The 14,884-nt window shown below is 39.1% G+C and overlaps 1 protein-coding gene across 1 annotated transcript; it reads left to right on the forward strand.

Annotated features, from left to right (window-relative positions):
• Positions 1 to 222: 222 nt before the first annotated feature.
• On the forward strand, positions 223 to 12,213 carry LOC146451677 (ubiquitin carboxyl-terminal hydrolase 38-like). Its single transcript, XM_085098889.1, has 7 exons — positions 223 to 1,224; positions 4,356 to 4,457; positions 5,196 to 5,354; positions 6,505 to 6,692; positions 7,477 to 7,570; positions 8,675 to 10,078; positions 10,427 to 12,213. Exons 1-7 carry the CDS (start codon positions 295 to 297, stop codon positions 10,583 to 10,585), a joined length of 3,036 nt encoding a protein of 1,011 aa, XP_084955015.1. The 5' UTR covers positions 223 to 294; the 3' UTR covers positions 10,586 to 12,213.
• The last annotated feature ends 2,671 nt before the right edge of the window (positions 12,214 to 14,884 follow it).

Genomic DNA, 14,884 nt, shown 5'->3' on the forward strand with positions numbered 1-14,884 from the left:
TAAACCTGGTTAGGTAGATAGATAGTTAGTCGATAATGGTAATTATGTAGCTGATGGAAATACCGTGTATAAATTAAGTTGTCCTATCCTATCATATCCTATCCAACATAACATTACTCGGGGTGGCGGGGAGGGGGGGGGGTCCCGCTAGTCGCTGTGGTGGTGTTGGGAAAAGCAGGAATTAGTCCCAGGCCACCTCAGCTGGCGACATCCGGGTATGTGCGATGTGCTCAAAGTTTTAAAACGATGGGGATGATGTAAAGGTCTAAATTTTGACAAGTGTTTTGCACAATCATGGAGCAAATTTTAAGAGGTATCGTGGCTTCTAATCATCCTGAAAATGTCAAGAAATCTTTGATTCAACAACTGATTTCAAAAGCTGGCAGTAACGCAGCTGATGATCAAAACAGATCCGTGTTTGAAATTGGGACTGAGTGGATGATTGAAGAGAAAGCTCAGTTTCTAAACGAAAGTGGTAAACTTGTACTTACAACGTGGGCCAAGCGCCAAAAGGACGTCTTTCAAAAATATTTTACTGAGGAGTTTGTGTTGTCTTTCCTCGGTGAACGCGAACAAATGTCTTCGAGTTGCGTTGAATATCTACGGACTTCATTTGACCTCATGCAACACGCATCGCAGGTTTTCTCTTTATACACAATTGTGCGCCACAGGGCACACATCTGGGTTGAGAAGAATTCAAACACAGACTTCTGTGCGGCTGTAGCACGGCTTTTGATCGAGTATAACCATTGCTGGCCAGTCGGCGACAATTTGCTACAGTTCAACTTGTCTTTAATTAAAGCCTTGAGCAAAACTGAACTCCCTAAAACTTCAAAGGAGGAAATGAAGGCTTGTATTCAAAACGGTGCTGTAATAGGGGCCTTGTTGAATAAGATGTGGACGAAAAATCAAGGTCTTATCTTCCCTGTTTTAACTGAGATTTTTAAGATTGTTTCTACTGTGGGTCCTAATCCTTCAGTCGCCATTGCTTCAGTGGTACAATATTTTTCAAATGATATTATTGGCACAGCAACAAACTTAGCAGCATTCAATCCCTCTGTGCCTGATGAAAGTCTGGCCTTTTCACTCAGTCGTATGATCAACTGGCTTTCATGGCCTGGAGCAAAGAAAGTAGACCAGTGGATTATTGGGTTTTTAAAGGCTTTAGCAAGTGCACAGAAACATTCAATTCTCATCTCTGTGACAGTCAAGGAAGTATCCCAGGTAGGAGGAAACAAATACACATGGTTGGCTTCACTGATAAATATATTTTGTGGTTCAATTTTACCCATGGCTCAGTTTTTAGTTTTCTTTGTTTTATACTCCTTAGCATACATTGACATATACAGAAACAAAGCAAAATTGAACCAAGGATAAAATTCAACTCCCTTCATTGCGGACACCCTCGGGACCGCTAGTTAGTGTCCTTAATAGTGAGAGGCCGTAATAGTGGGAATTTATTTGAGTCAAACGTCTGTAATTTATTTTTGCTGGGGATTTAGCTGATGTCCATTATAGCGAGGTGTCTGCAAGGCAGGAGTTGACTGTATACTCCTGGATGTTTTACAAGTTGTTGTTTTTTCCAACTGTCTGCAAGGCGAGGACATTGTGCATATTGGGAAAAATGTCCAGGAATTTTGTCAGGGAAGATAATGAAACAGTGGTGTTTAACATAATTTACCATTAATCCTTGACCCCCAGGGGGTCAAGGAGGCAGCGTGGGGGGTAACGTAGGGGGCAGCGTGGTCGAGTGGTTAGGGCACCGCACTTGAAATCAGGAGATCCCGGGTTCAAGTCCTGCTCTGACCGCTAGCTGGAGTTGTTTCTCGGTAGCCCAGAGTTCAAATTCTCGGCCACGCTTGTAAATAGCCAGCTGGTCTGCCTCCAACCAGTTGGGATTTTTAACCATGTTATTTTCAATTTATATTATTTCTTTACGAGGTTTAATGCTCGGCCCCACTAGCACTTGTGCTATAAACACTGCCGAGGGTAAATAAAGGTTGTTATTATTATTACAGTCGAACCTGTATATAACGGCCACCCTCGGGACTTGAGGAACTGGCCGCTTACTACAGGTGGCCGCTTAATACAGGATCACTAAAAATACTCACTTGGCGTGGTCTAATGTCAATAATTATTTTAATGGCGTATCATTCAAAAACATTTCATGCAAAGAAAACAGTAGGACAATCAACACTCTTTCAAGCGATCAATACTTTAAACAAAGTTCAGTGCCAGCTTGTAACAGCTATAATATACGTAACATTCTGTAAAAGCTCTGTGCAATAAATTGTCCTCTACTCTTCTACGGCATACAGTACTGTATTTCTATGACTTACAGTTCACAATAAAATAACTCATTCCGTCATTTCATAGTTGTTACATTCGAAGTGGAGTTGTAACCGAAATGTTGCTAATTAAAAGAAGTACAATAGAAAAAAAATTCTTCAAGTTAAAATAGAAATAGAGTAAGAATTACGGCGACTTAAAAAAGTCGGACACGTGCGTTTGGCGCTTCGGCATTTGAAACTTTTGTTTGTAGAGCAAGTTGTTAACTCTCGACACTGCCAGCGACAATTCCTGTTATCCATGGTACTGCGCAAACGCCCGTAGTTGTTCTGCATGTTCTATAGCATCTGACAGTGATCTTTGAAGGTGATGATTTTTCATTCTCCATCACATGACAGAAGAACAAGCTAATTAAAGAGGAATTTCTAGCTAAAGAGTGAAGCATATTCAAAACAAACTTGTTTTAGCGTTAGTGATATGGTACTGTACTTCAGCACATTGCGGACATCTGAAACTGGACGTTAACGATACTAAACTGCCGACTTATCAGATTACAGTAGCTTTGTACATGTTATTTCGTTATTGTGACGATGGATCGCATTTTAAACGCAATAAAATACCGCATAAAAAAACATATGGCTTAGTTTCCATTCAAGGGTGGCCGCTTAATACAGGTAAAAATAACAAAGAAAGACAGACATAGGACTGCTACAGGGTGGCCGCCTTATACAGGTAACAAATACAGCGTTTGTATGAGCGAAGAATCGGGACTTTGAAAATTGGCCACTTAATAGAGGGTGGCCGCCTAATACAGGGCCGTTATATACAGGTTCGACTGTATTGTTATTATTATTATTATTATTATTATTATTATTATTATTATTATTATTATTATTATTATTATTATAGTCAAAAAAAGTGCTTTCCTATGGTCAAACCTTTCAGCCCAGCCAAACAGGCTGAAAAATCTCATGTAAATGTAATCAAATTTCAGTGCAGCTAAAACATGAACCAACACATCAAAAAAACAATGGTTTTGAATGGAAACATTTCATCTTGAGTTTATTCCTCTCCTTCCCACCCACAACATATATTTCAATTGTACCCGAGCTTAAATTCATATAATTGCAGCAAAATCTCAGCCCCCAAACTGCACTAAAATTTCAGACCAGGATGAAATTCACCGTGTTATTGGGCTCTTTGTATGTTGGGTATTGCAATAAATTTGCTAGAATTTTACTGGATATTGGACCTTTATATATGTACTCCCTATATTGTCTGCGTATTGGTGTTGTTATGATTCATCAACTCTGAAAAAAAAAAGTGAATTTCAGAAGTTTTTTTTTTCTCTTTTTCTGCCTTTTCATTTTATCTTTCTTCCAAAACTTTTCCTTGGCCCTAAAGCTTAAGGGAATAATGAGAAAGAAATTAGTGATTTAGTAATAATAAAGGCGATTCATCTCTGAACTTTGATTTGCTTTATTTGTTTTATCCCCTTGAGCCTTGGGGTGACATAATAATGAATGATATTTTAATATGTTACAATAGACGGGGTTTTTTTCTCATATTGCTTTTCTAATTTTAGTTTCGTGTGTGTTAGATTTTCTGTTGTTGTGGCCCCGGTTGTTCAAAGAGTGGATTACTCTATCCGGTGGATAAATCACTATCCAGCAGATAAAATGTACTCCAACCAGTAAATTTTATCCAGCAGTAAAATGCATTTTATCCACTGGATAGCAATTAGCTGCTCTTTGAACAAGTGGGGCCTGATAAATAGCTTACTATTTTCATTGGACTTGTTAGTAACTTTCCTCACCCCCAAATAGTGCCAAAAATGCTTACATACCTACTCTTGTCATGAACTATCTCTCTTTTATCAACTGGGTTAACATGCTTTTCTCATACCTTGTTTGTGTATTTTCTCAGCTTCTCAAAAATTATTCAAGTTAAAGGGTGATTTTGAGCATTTAAGCCATGCTTTCATAGTTCTAATGAACAAAATGTAGTTAACATACATAACAACAGATCTCTACATTCAATTTGCTATCTTTTCTTCCTGCCTGCAGGTTTTCAGTCGCTTATTATTTCCTGTGGTTCGTGAGAGCACCATGGTTGTCCTGTCTCATATGCTACTCAGCTTTCAGCACTCTCCACAAGCCTTCCATGAGGTAAAGAGTTTGTTGCTCGGGATTATTCTAAAACTTTTTTGGTGGGGGTGTGCCACTGGAACTCTGAAATCCTTACCCTAAACTAGAGCAAGTTCAGCTGCATTTTGTAAAGACCAAAACCCTGTACCCTATCCCAAACTCAGTGTTTTCCTGAAACTCAGTCACTATCACAGTCCAGCCAAAACAAAATCTTCTAGGTGTACAACAATAACAACAATAACTAAAACACGATTCCAGGGAAACCTAGTCTAGACTAAATTCCTCAAGCAATAATTTTTTCATTGGTTTCCTTGAAAACAATACACTGTTAAAGAACAAAACTCTCTGATTTCTCCACCCTTTCCCAGACTAAACTGTTTGAAAACCATACCCTTCACAGCCACACATACTTATATAGCTTATATATAGGGTAACCCCCTCCCCCCCTCCCCCCACTGGGGGCTTGTTTCATCTTTCTTAAATTAAACCAAAACTTCCATAATTTCTCCAACAGTAAACTGTTTCTCATTTAGGGATGAATGATTTTGTTTTCACTGAGCTCAGTGAAGAGTAGATAGGGACTGTCTTTGTAGTGAATTTTAGAAGGGTTCATCTGTATGATTGATTGAAATAGCCATGGGTTTGTCTTATGTAATAAAGAACAAAAACATGATAACTGTATTAAAGATATGGAAGGTTTAAATTGCATTACGTTACATTTGCTTATACCATATTGTTTATTCATTCTTGTTTTTCTAGATTGTTGAGCATATACCAGGCCTTGTGCAGAATCTAAAGAAAGAGAACAGTGTATCCTCACAGTCCACATTACAAACCCTTGCAGAACTCGTGCACTGCCTCATGTATCAACACACAGGTTTTCCTGAACTATATGGACCAGTTCTGGATTGTCTGCAGGTAAACTCTAGCATTGATGAGTACAATATCTGAATCCAGACTTTTTCAAGCAGTAATTATTTCAGTCACACAATAGTTCTTTAGTGATGACATCACAAAAACTAAATTTGTGAAATTATGGGATTTGTTAGTATATTCGGAAAGAGCACGACGCAAAATGCCTACTTGCCAAAAATCAGCATCTTATTGCAATTTGGAGGGGAGATATTAGCTCTGTTATGCCCTGGTGACTCCACACAAACCCTTCTAATTTTGTCTCAGTTCTTAACGTTTGGAATGCAATATTTAAAGGGGCACTGTCAGGACGATCTTCCTGTATTTTGGTCAAAACTGCTCAAGTGTTTGACAAAGAACCTGTTTTGTAAAATGAAATTGCTCTTACAACACCGGGAAGAAAATATCAAAGCTTTTCTTGAAGGAAAAACAAACCATAAATCAATTTTTAGCGACTTCTCTAAAATACACCTCTAGGAAGAACTTGAAAAAATTGGCCAATTTTTTCAAGTTGCAATCCACTTCCATCCTGGCCATCCACAGCCAAACATAATTAATTAAAAGTAGTTTCTGTGCACTAGTAGGGTTATTGTTATCAAAACTCTGCTATTATTTTAACAATTCCATTGAAACAAATACCCTTTTTGGCTGTTCATAGTGACACTAAAAATAGGTGACACTGTTCCTTTAAGGACCGAGAGCATGACCATGCTGTGTCAAATGTTAGGTTGATTTCCATTTCTGTTCATATTTGCCTCATTTTTTACTGATGTGTGACATACAATATAAGTTTATTTATGCACAAATCCTATCCTTCTATCTTTTTCCACCTCTGAGAGTGATCTTCATTTTTGTGAAAGTTCCATGCATAAGTGTACAGTTTGTTTTTACTCTCTCCATCTTTGTCTTCAGTCACAAAGGACTCCATTTGTCTTTCCAAGGAATTTCTTCTCAAAAATAACAACCAAAAAGGAAAAACAAAATGTACGGCAATGTTTTGAGAAGAAGAATTATTATTGTGGACCACGTGCGACAAAATGAGGTAAATCTGATGAAAAACGAAAACAAAAACAACCTAAAACTCAACGTAAGACTGTCAGCTGTGCTATACATAAGCCTACATTGCACGTTAAATAACTCTGTTTTCCTTCATTAGGATTTGCCTAAACCTTCAGAAGTAATGATCCGGAAGTGGTTGGCTCAGAGTGCATGGTCAGCACGGGCAGTTTCTATTCCATTGACTGGCTTCACTCCAAAATCTGAAACCGGGAAAACTGGTTTGGTAAACTTGGGTAACACATGCTACATGAACAGTGTATTACAGGCACTCTACATGCTGGAGGAGTGAGTTGCTATTCATGTTACATTTATTACAGTCAATCCACATCACGCGCGACCGGTATTTTTGAAATTTGAATGGAGTTTTGAAATTTACATGTCAGCTTTGAACGTCACCAACAAGATTTCAGAGTTTCCATAGAAATTTCCCTAGTTTATTGACGGTATAAAGCTATGACTTTTTCTTTACATTACAACATTAAGTAATTCAAGAATAACAATTGTTTGCCAAGTAATTTGAATCTTTTTTTCAGTTGTGCGTCTTTTTCGGAAAGATTTCCAGAGAAATGTTCAACATTCCATCCAAATGCCGGACATTACAAAGAGGATTTCAAATGCTCATTTCATTCTCAGAAATTCTGGTCAGGTGTGATGTGCATCAACTATAATCATGTCAATGTCCTCTGCCTAGTTGTCACCAAATGAAATTTATGCAAAGTTAATGTAGCAAGCTGTTCTCCTGGTATGTGGTATGGAGCTTTGCAAGATTTTTTATGTTGCATTTGCAGCCCACATGAGCTGGTCTTCAAAGCTCAACAATGATAATTTTATTGCTTTGCTGGCTGGCTAATATTAAAGGGAGATTACACTTAGTACTTGTTCAACAACAAACAATGATCTGGCCTTTAGATCCCAGGGTGTTTATTTTGCGATGGAAAAAAGTCAGAAAATAATTCAGTAGGCTCTTCACCATCCACAATTTTATTGAGATAACTTTATCCATTTTATTGTAATTTGACATTGCTTATTTTCTGTAAACTGAGAAATTGAACATTTTTCATAATTTCAGGTTCCGTTATATGATATTTGGATATCAGGCACACTCTCGTCAGTTCTTGTTGCATCATCTTCAGGAGGTGTTTGCATTTCTTGCGCTAACACAGGTACTGTTAATGTCGAGAAATAGGTTATTGTTGTTCATCGTGATCGATACAATAACAATAAGTTTATTATCGTTTGTCTCACGATGTAGTCACTTTGAGATGTAAATCGCAACGTTTTGACTGCTTACTGCTAGTCTTCATCAGGTGATGTGGTTGACTGGTCACGCGGCACCGTTTATATCACGATGGTTGGCTGTGCGTGATAGGTGCATTTCGATTCTCACTGTTGCGGTGAGAAGTTGCTCCCTCAGCGGTCCGTTGTTGTACCACTCTCCTGTTGTGTTGTCAACAGGGATAGTGGAATTGAAATTCCCAATGCCTACGATAAAAAAAACTACATCGTGAGACAAATAACATACACTTATTGTTATTAGGTACTGTTTATGTTTAGATCATACTTCTCATAAACATGATAAAAACAAGCTAATAGACTCTATAGTGAAGCTACAGCCCTCGCCAAGTTTACATTTTATTCTTGGCTGGAATGCTTGACCTTGTACCACTGTAATAATTTAAGTCTATTACAATAATTATGCTGGGTTGAACTGGAAGTAAAGTTGGCAATAACAATTCTTGGATTACCTCACAATATTTTTTTCAGAAGCGATCCACAAATATTTTATGTTAAAGTAATGAATGTTGTTCAACTTTGTTTGTGAGATAATGGGAGACTATGGTTATCACATGTAACTTAATGACAAAAATTCGTATATTTAAATGCATGGTTTTACATAAACAAACCATTAATGAAATAAAATGCACGCCTCTTTTCTGTTTAAAGTGTGAGGAAACACTGTCTTTCGGTGTTTCACATTCATTTCACTGGAAAGCAAATCTTCAGACAGAATTTCACCAGCTCATTTCTACTTGTGGTTTTCAGATTCTGTTACTCAATCAAACAAAAACAACAGTTTGTAAAACTTTCTTTTTCAACCTGTTGTGGCCCATGAAGTTTGTCAGCTTTGACACTTGTGCTATGGAATCTTCTTTTATTCTTGCAAAATAATACTTTTCATGGCAGCTTCCACTGAGTTCCAGGTTAGTCACGAGAATCCGAATTATTTGACAACGATTTCCTTGCTTTTTTTCTGATTATTTCAACAGAGATCAGCGTTTGCTCCTTCAAAGTTCCTCCAGATAGCCAGGCCACCATGGTTTGCCCCAGGCACCCAGCAAGACTGCTCCGAGTTTCTGAAGTTCCTTCTTGACCGAGTCAGTGAAGAAGACAAATCTCTTAATGATTGCAGTGACAATGAACCGACTCCAAAAACCTCACTTGTAGATGACACATTTGCTGGCAAGCTCTTAGTTTGCCTTTGTTGCCGCAGTTGTAATAACACTTCTTGCAGGGAAGAGGTGTTTACAGATTTGCCGCTGGCATTCCCTCAGGCTGGTGAATTGGAAGCTAGGGTCGACCAGGTGGAAAAAGATCATCCTCTGTCAACTAAATTACCCGTTGAACATGCTGACGGGACTGCAACTGAGAGCTCCACTGTAAGCTCAGAACGAAGCCTTAAAGGAGGTGACATTAGTCATACAACCAGCACATCTGAGTTAGCGGCAAAGCCTATCGAAGATAACGATGCTGTAGCAACATCTTCAGCGCATGTCCCTGCCTCTGCAGACGGCTCAAGGTCAAAGTTTCATGATCCAGGATTGCGGGCTAATGCCCCAGACATTTCGATAACTGAACTACTAGAGTATTTTTTTGAGCCGGAGATTCTTGAAGGGTCGAATCAGTATCACTGTGAGCAGTGCCACAGTTTACAGGATGCAGAAAGAACTGTCACGATTTCAAAGGCATCAGAGTTTCTTGTGCTCACACTTAAGAGGTTTGCATACAATGTTCAGACGCAGCAGAGGTCTAAAATTTTACAGAGTGTATCATACCCACTTCATTTGAGACTACCTAGTGTACATCTGAAGGGAAATGTTGCCACAAGAAGGAATGCAATGCGTATGGAAGTTAACGACTGTACGACAGAAATTTTTGAAGAGAAAAGTGAAGATATTATCAACCAATCATGCTTCAAATCTAAGAGAACCAAACAAGAACATGACGGTGGTAACGACAATGCCAGCATTAATACTGTGACATCGTCTTGCGATGAAAAACCAGCCTCAGACATTGTGTACTCTCTGTGTTCAGTAATTGTCCACTCTGGGACTTCCTCAGAAAGCGGCCATTACTACTGTTATGCGCGCTCCTCTGCACAACTGATTAACGGGGGAGAAAATGATGATGATGTTAGCTCTAGAACAGCTGATCAAGAAGCTTGGTTTTTATTTAATGACAGCCGCGTGTCTTACTCAGCGTACAGTTCATTTGCTGATGTATCCAAGCGTTTCCCAAAGGATACTCCATATGTGTTGATATACAAGCGTGTCAGCAGTTATGACACAGTCACGCCTGTTAGCAGTAATACACAGAAGGATAACTTGGTTTACACGGAGATCAGGCCTGAATTGGCCGATGTTGTTAATCGTGACAATCTTTTATACTTGCAGGTGAGTTCATCAGGGGTCTTATTGCAAAGTTGTAAGTAATTTGCAGGCAATCACGGCATAATGTTGAGAGTGCTTACCTCCCACCAAAGCACCTCAAGTCTTACATCAGACTGAGCACTTTAGGGGGGTGGGTTTTTTTTTTGTGAGTGTGTGTTGAGGTAGTTTTCTGATGGTTCTCTTCCTTGCTCTGAGAGTTTTGCGTGCCCTCAGCACCACTATGGACCCATGTCTTCTTTGTGCATTGGTACATTGGTTAGGATTTGTCAAATTTTGCAGGTTTAAACATCATCATAAAGGCACTAAGTTTAGAACAGTGTGGTAATTAAAATTTTTATCTCTCATTCACAGGAACAAGAACGTCAAGCAATGAATGCTGCCAAACGAAAAGCTTGGTCGCACAGTTATCAACCACCCGGTGATGACGACGACGATAATAACCGGGGTCCCCCTGGGAATTGCGGCAGTGGTCCAGGGTTTACCACCCCGTTTAACCGGTTTGTCTTCTAGTCAGTCCGGTTATACAATCCGGTTATTGTCTTCTAGTCAATCTGGTAGTGGTTGTTATTGTATTTATAGAGACATGCTCTCTTGTAGTTAGGAAGATGGTAGATAAGCAGAATTTATTTTAGAGTTCGGGATTCTATCAATTCAAAATAAATTAACACAAGCACGTCAGATGTAGCTCACAAAAACTTCATTTTCTTAGGCAGCCCGTTGGAAAGAAGCATGACATTTTACGGCTTCTTGAACGGGATCATTTACCAACCGTTTTGTGAAGTAGCTCAACTACAAACTGAATCTACAACTGGACCAACTAAACATACCTTTGGTTACTTTTCATGAGCATAGCTGCTCTAAAATCGGAAAAGTGGGACCATTGGGATCTCAAGCCTATTTCTAGCCTAAACCCCTGGGGGACCAGTTGCTCAAAAGCCGATTATCGCTAATCCACGATTAAAAGTTAATCGAGGTTTCCGTCTCGCTCGTCAAAAATGGTTTTAAAAGCTGCTTTGAAGCTAAAGGTAAAGAACATTCTACGTAAAAACTGAGGGACAAAAAAACTTTTGAAAGAATCTTTATTGATTAGTAATTAAACTCCACTCGAAGTTCACGCTTAATCCAGGATTAGTTTAATCGGGGTTTGAACAACCGGGCCGGGTTGTTGGAAAGCCGATTGACATTAATCCACGATTAAAAGTTAACCGAGGGTTTCTGCTCGGTCGTTAAAATTGTTTTTAAACTCTAATGTTAAGTTAGTGGTAAAGAAAAGTCAACGTCAAAACTGAGGGACAAAAATCTTTTTGAAAAATCTTTATTGTTGAGTAATTAAACTGGAACCAAAATTGTTGTTAATCCAGATTAGCTTAATCGGGCTTTGAAAGCCTGGCCCAGGTCCCTGGCGTTCTTCAGTGTAAATGGCTTGGCATTTTCCCTTCTCGGTCACCAACACTTGAAAAAGGCTTTCAACCAAAGAGAGAGTGGTCTACGTTAGAGGAACAAACTCGGCTTAGTCCCTTAGCGTTTCCGCCTCGTGTAGGCCTGGATTCTACCTTCGCGTGGTGACGTCACTTATCCGCTTCCTTCCCAGGCTTCCCGCAATAATCGAGGACCTCTTTCAGAGTTCGCGTTCAAAGAGGCAACAAGGAACGCCAAGGGACCAGGCTGCAAGAAACTATGAATCTATATTACGTGTGAACTGAAAGAGAGTTGTAACATAAAAAGAAAAGAAATGGATGTAAAAGGGGGTTAGTTTAAAAAAGAAAATGCGTTACTGCACCTTTGGGGAGTCAAAACGAATATTTGGTTTATCAACAGAGTTGATAATTGAAGGTAAATTGACCACCATAAAGAGATTCGAGTGCTGACGTTTCGCGCCTTTGCCCTTTATCAGAGCGAATCCTCTGTTTGATAAACCAAACATTCGTTTGATATCTGTTGATAAACCAAACATTCGTTTGATATCGGTTGATAAACCAAACATTCGTTAATTGATGTAAAGTTGTAATAGTAAATAGATTCAGCTCCCTGGGGATTTTCCGCGCACTTGTAAAAATATTTAGAATTTAAGTTCAATAATTTGCGCACAAATAGTCTAGGTTGTGTTTCATTTATTTCATTAAAGTGGTGCAAATGCCTTTCCATGCTTTGTCGTCTGTAGACAGATGGGTGTGGCTCTATAGCCCTCAACACAGACCTGCATCGCATGGAAAGAAAGCATTCTTTTTTTTTATAATTTGTGTATTCACTTCATCACGGCAGTGTCACGACTTCAGAACTAAGTTCTGTTATTGTTCGTCACTTTTTTTCCTGTGTAACATGAGACGTGATAGTCGATAGTTTCGAAAGCATGAATTGTTGATCCAGAAAGGTAACTTCTTGTCATTTTATCTAAGTGCGATATTTGGTGACCTGCGAAGGGAAGTTTTTGGAACTTACACAACTACGCAAGAGAAAATGCGCGCGTTGCCAAAATTGAGCAACAATCGCTTGTGACGTTTCCAAGCTTTGTTTCAGTCGCCCTACCAGGCAACGTTTGGTCATGGAAATGTGTTTAATAGGCCTTTTCCGAGTTTCTTTGAACCTCTTTGTAAAAGCGAGGCTACGTGCAAAGTTATTGTTCTGAAGATTAGCTTTCATTCATCTGCAAACAAAACTCATTTTCATATGAAAAGCTTCGCAATTAGCCTCGCTTTCATAATGACTTTCACAGCAACTCGGAAATGGCCTGTTGAGAACTGATTCAAAACGAATGTCATAAAAGTTATGCTAGCAGAAGTTTCCCTTATCGTTGACCAATCCGGTCGAATAACCAGAGAATTTATACCATCTGCTGACGAACCACAATTTACTTTATCTTGACTCTGATGTTGACGACCTCTGTTCAGGTTGTCGAAACGTCAGTCAAATGTCTCCTAAAACAGACCTCAGGACCACACTCACACAGATGATCATAATTTACATAAGAATGATGTATTATTAGTGACACGGGCATACTGGGAAAAAAATCCGAGTGCTCCTATCAGGAGTCGAACCTAAGACCTTCCGATTACTACAGTGGAACCTCTCCACAACGGCCACCTTGGGGACAGAAGAAAGTGGCCGTTATGGGGGGGTAGGGGTGTAATATGACACTTTTTTTTCAGGAAGTACAACATGTTTATTGTGCCAAGTTCATGCTTACTGTAGCCTAAAATGACAATCCAATCTTAAATAATATATATAGATAAATTACACGATAAAAACGTAAATAATGCTTTGAATCAAAATGCTAAAAAGACGAAACGAGCAAGGTTCGCAACATTCGCTATATTATTGCAGAAAAGTTATGCTTACTGCAGAATATAAATGAAACACAATCAAAATACGTACATCATTAAAATGGATACGGAAACGTAATGTTCTGAAGACAAATGTCGATTACTGCATCAGTTTATAAAAAAAGGTTTTTACAAAAAAAGAACTGTACTGGCCGTTGTCGAGAGGTTACTTTGGCAGTTGGGGACGCACTTTAGTGGCCGTTGCCTTTGTAGAGAGGTGGCCGTTGTAGAGAGGTTTAAACAAGAGCTAATGTATGGACTGTCCGCCAGGACAAAAAAATGTGGCCGTTGTAGAGAGGTGGCCGTTATGGAGAGGTCGCCGTTAGTGGAGGTTCAACTGTAGTTCCGATGCTCTACCACTGAGCTACAGGAGACTCGTGGGAGATAAGGCCATTAAACTATGTTCATGAGACAAACTTGAAACGTTTTTTCTTTTTTCTTTTTTGTTTTTTTTTTTTTTTTTCATTTCTTATATTTTTGTCCTTTCCTGCTGTGAAATAAAACAGAAGAGTAAGACAAAAACTGACCTGCACTGAGCAAGAAGAAACCTTAATACTTTTACCCCTTTTTCCACTGAGTTCAGCGCGATACCACAACCAATCAGGTCCCGTCCAGACATATCCGTTTACTTAAAAACACTTAGGTTTTTTCCGTTTCTGCCTCCCATCCACCCGAATCCGATGAAAACGGTCACCGAAAAACGGGTTTTCGAAAACAATGGCCATTGAATTCGACCTCGCAACGTCGTCGTTTATTTTTCGAAAAGTTCCGCAACCTCGTTTCCAGGACCCTGGGAACGAGGTTGAAAGTTCCGTTTTCATGCCAGTTAGGTGTCCACACGAGAACAAGTAAACGGCGTTTTCAAAGCCAACACTGAATTTGGAAATGAACGGAAAAGGTCGATTACCTGCGGATGTCATCCGTTTGTTCGGAAACGGATGACATCCGCGCCCCATTTACATTTCAATCGGTCAGTTGAACAACAAAATTTTCGTAATGCCGTTTATTCTCTTCAAAGTGTGAACGAAATCCTAAAGTGACCATTGAAATGAAAGGTTTGGAGTAATACTACTGTGGTACTGTTCATTATCTTGTATAAGGTGGTTCTCAAATTTTGAGTCTGTGGATGAAAGCTACTGAGCAGTACTTTCCTGTAGCACTGTTTATTATACTGTATAAGGTGGTTCTAACTTTTGAGTCTGTGGATGAAAACCTAAAGTGTGACCACTCAATGGCCCCCATTCAATAAAAACTACTTCCAATGGCACTGGTTGTTATGCTGTAGAAGTTTGTTCTACCAACTTTTGAGTATGGCCATTCAAATGAAAGCTATTGAATGGTACTCACATGGGTACTCTATTTATTCTGCTGTGCAAGGTAATAATCATATAATTGGTGATTAATCCTTTAACTTTACCTTCACCTGTCATATCAAATCTCTACAGGAACGGCCGAGAAAGGTCATTCTTGAGAATATGTGAAGGGTTAC

This window comes from Pavona decussata, unplaced genomic scaffold (genome assembly GCF_977016875.1).
Source record: "Pavona decussata unplaced genomic scaffold, jaPavDecu1.1 SCAFFOLD_386, whole genome shotgun sequence".
NCBI classification, from domain to species: Eukaryota; Metazoa; Cnidaria; class Anthozoa; order Scleractinia; family Agariciidae; genus Pavona; species Pavona decussata.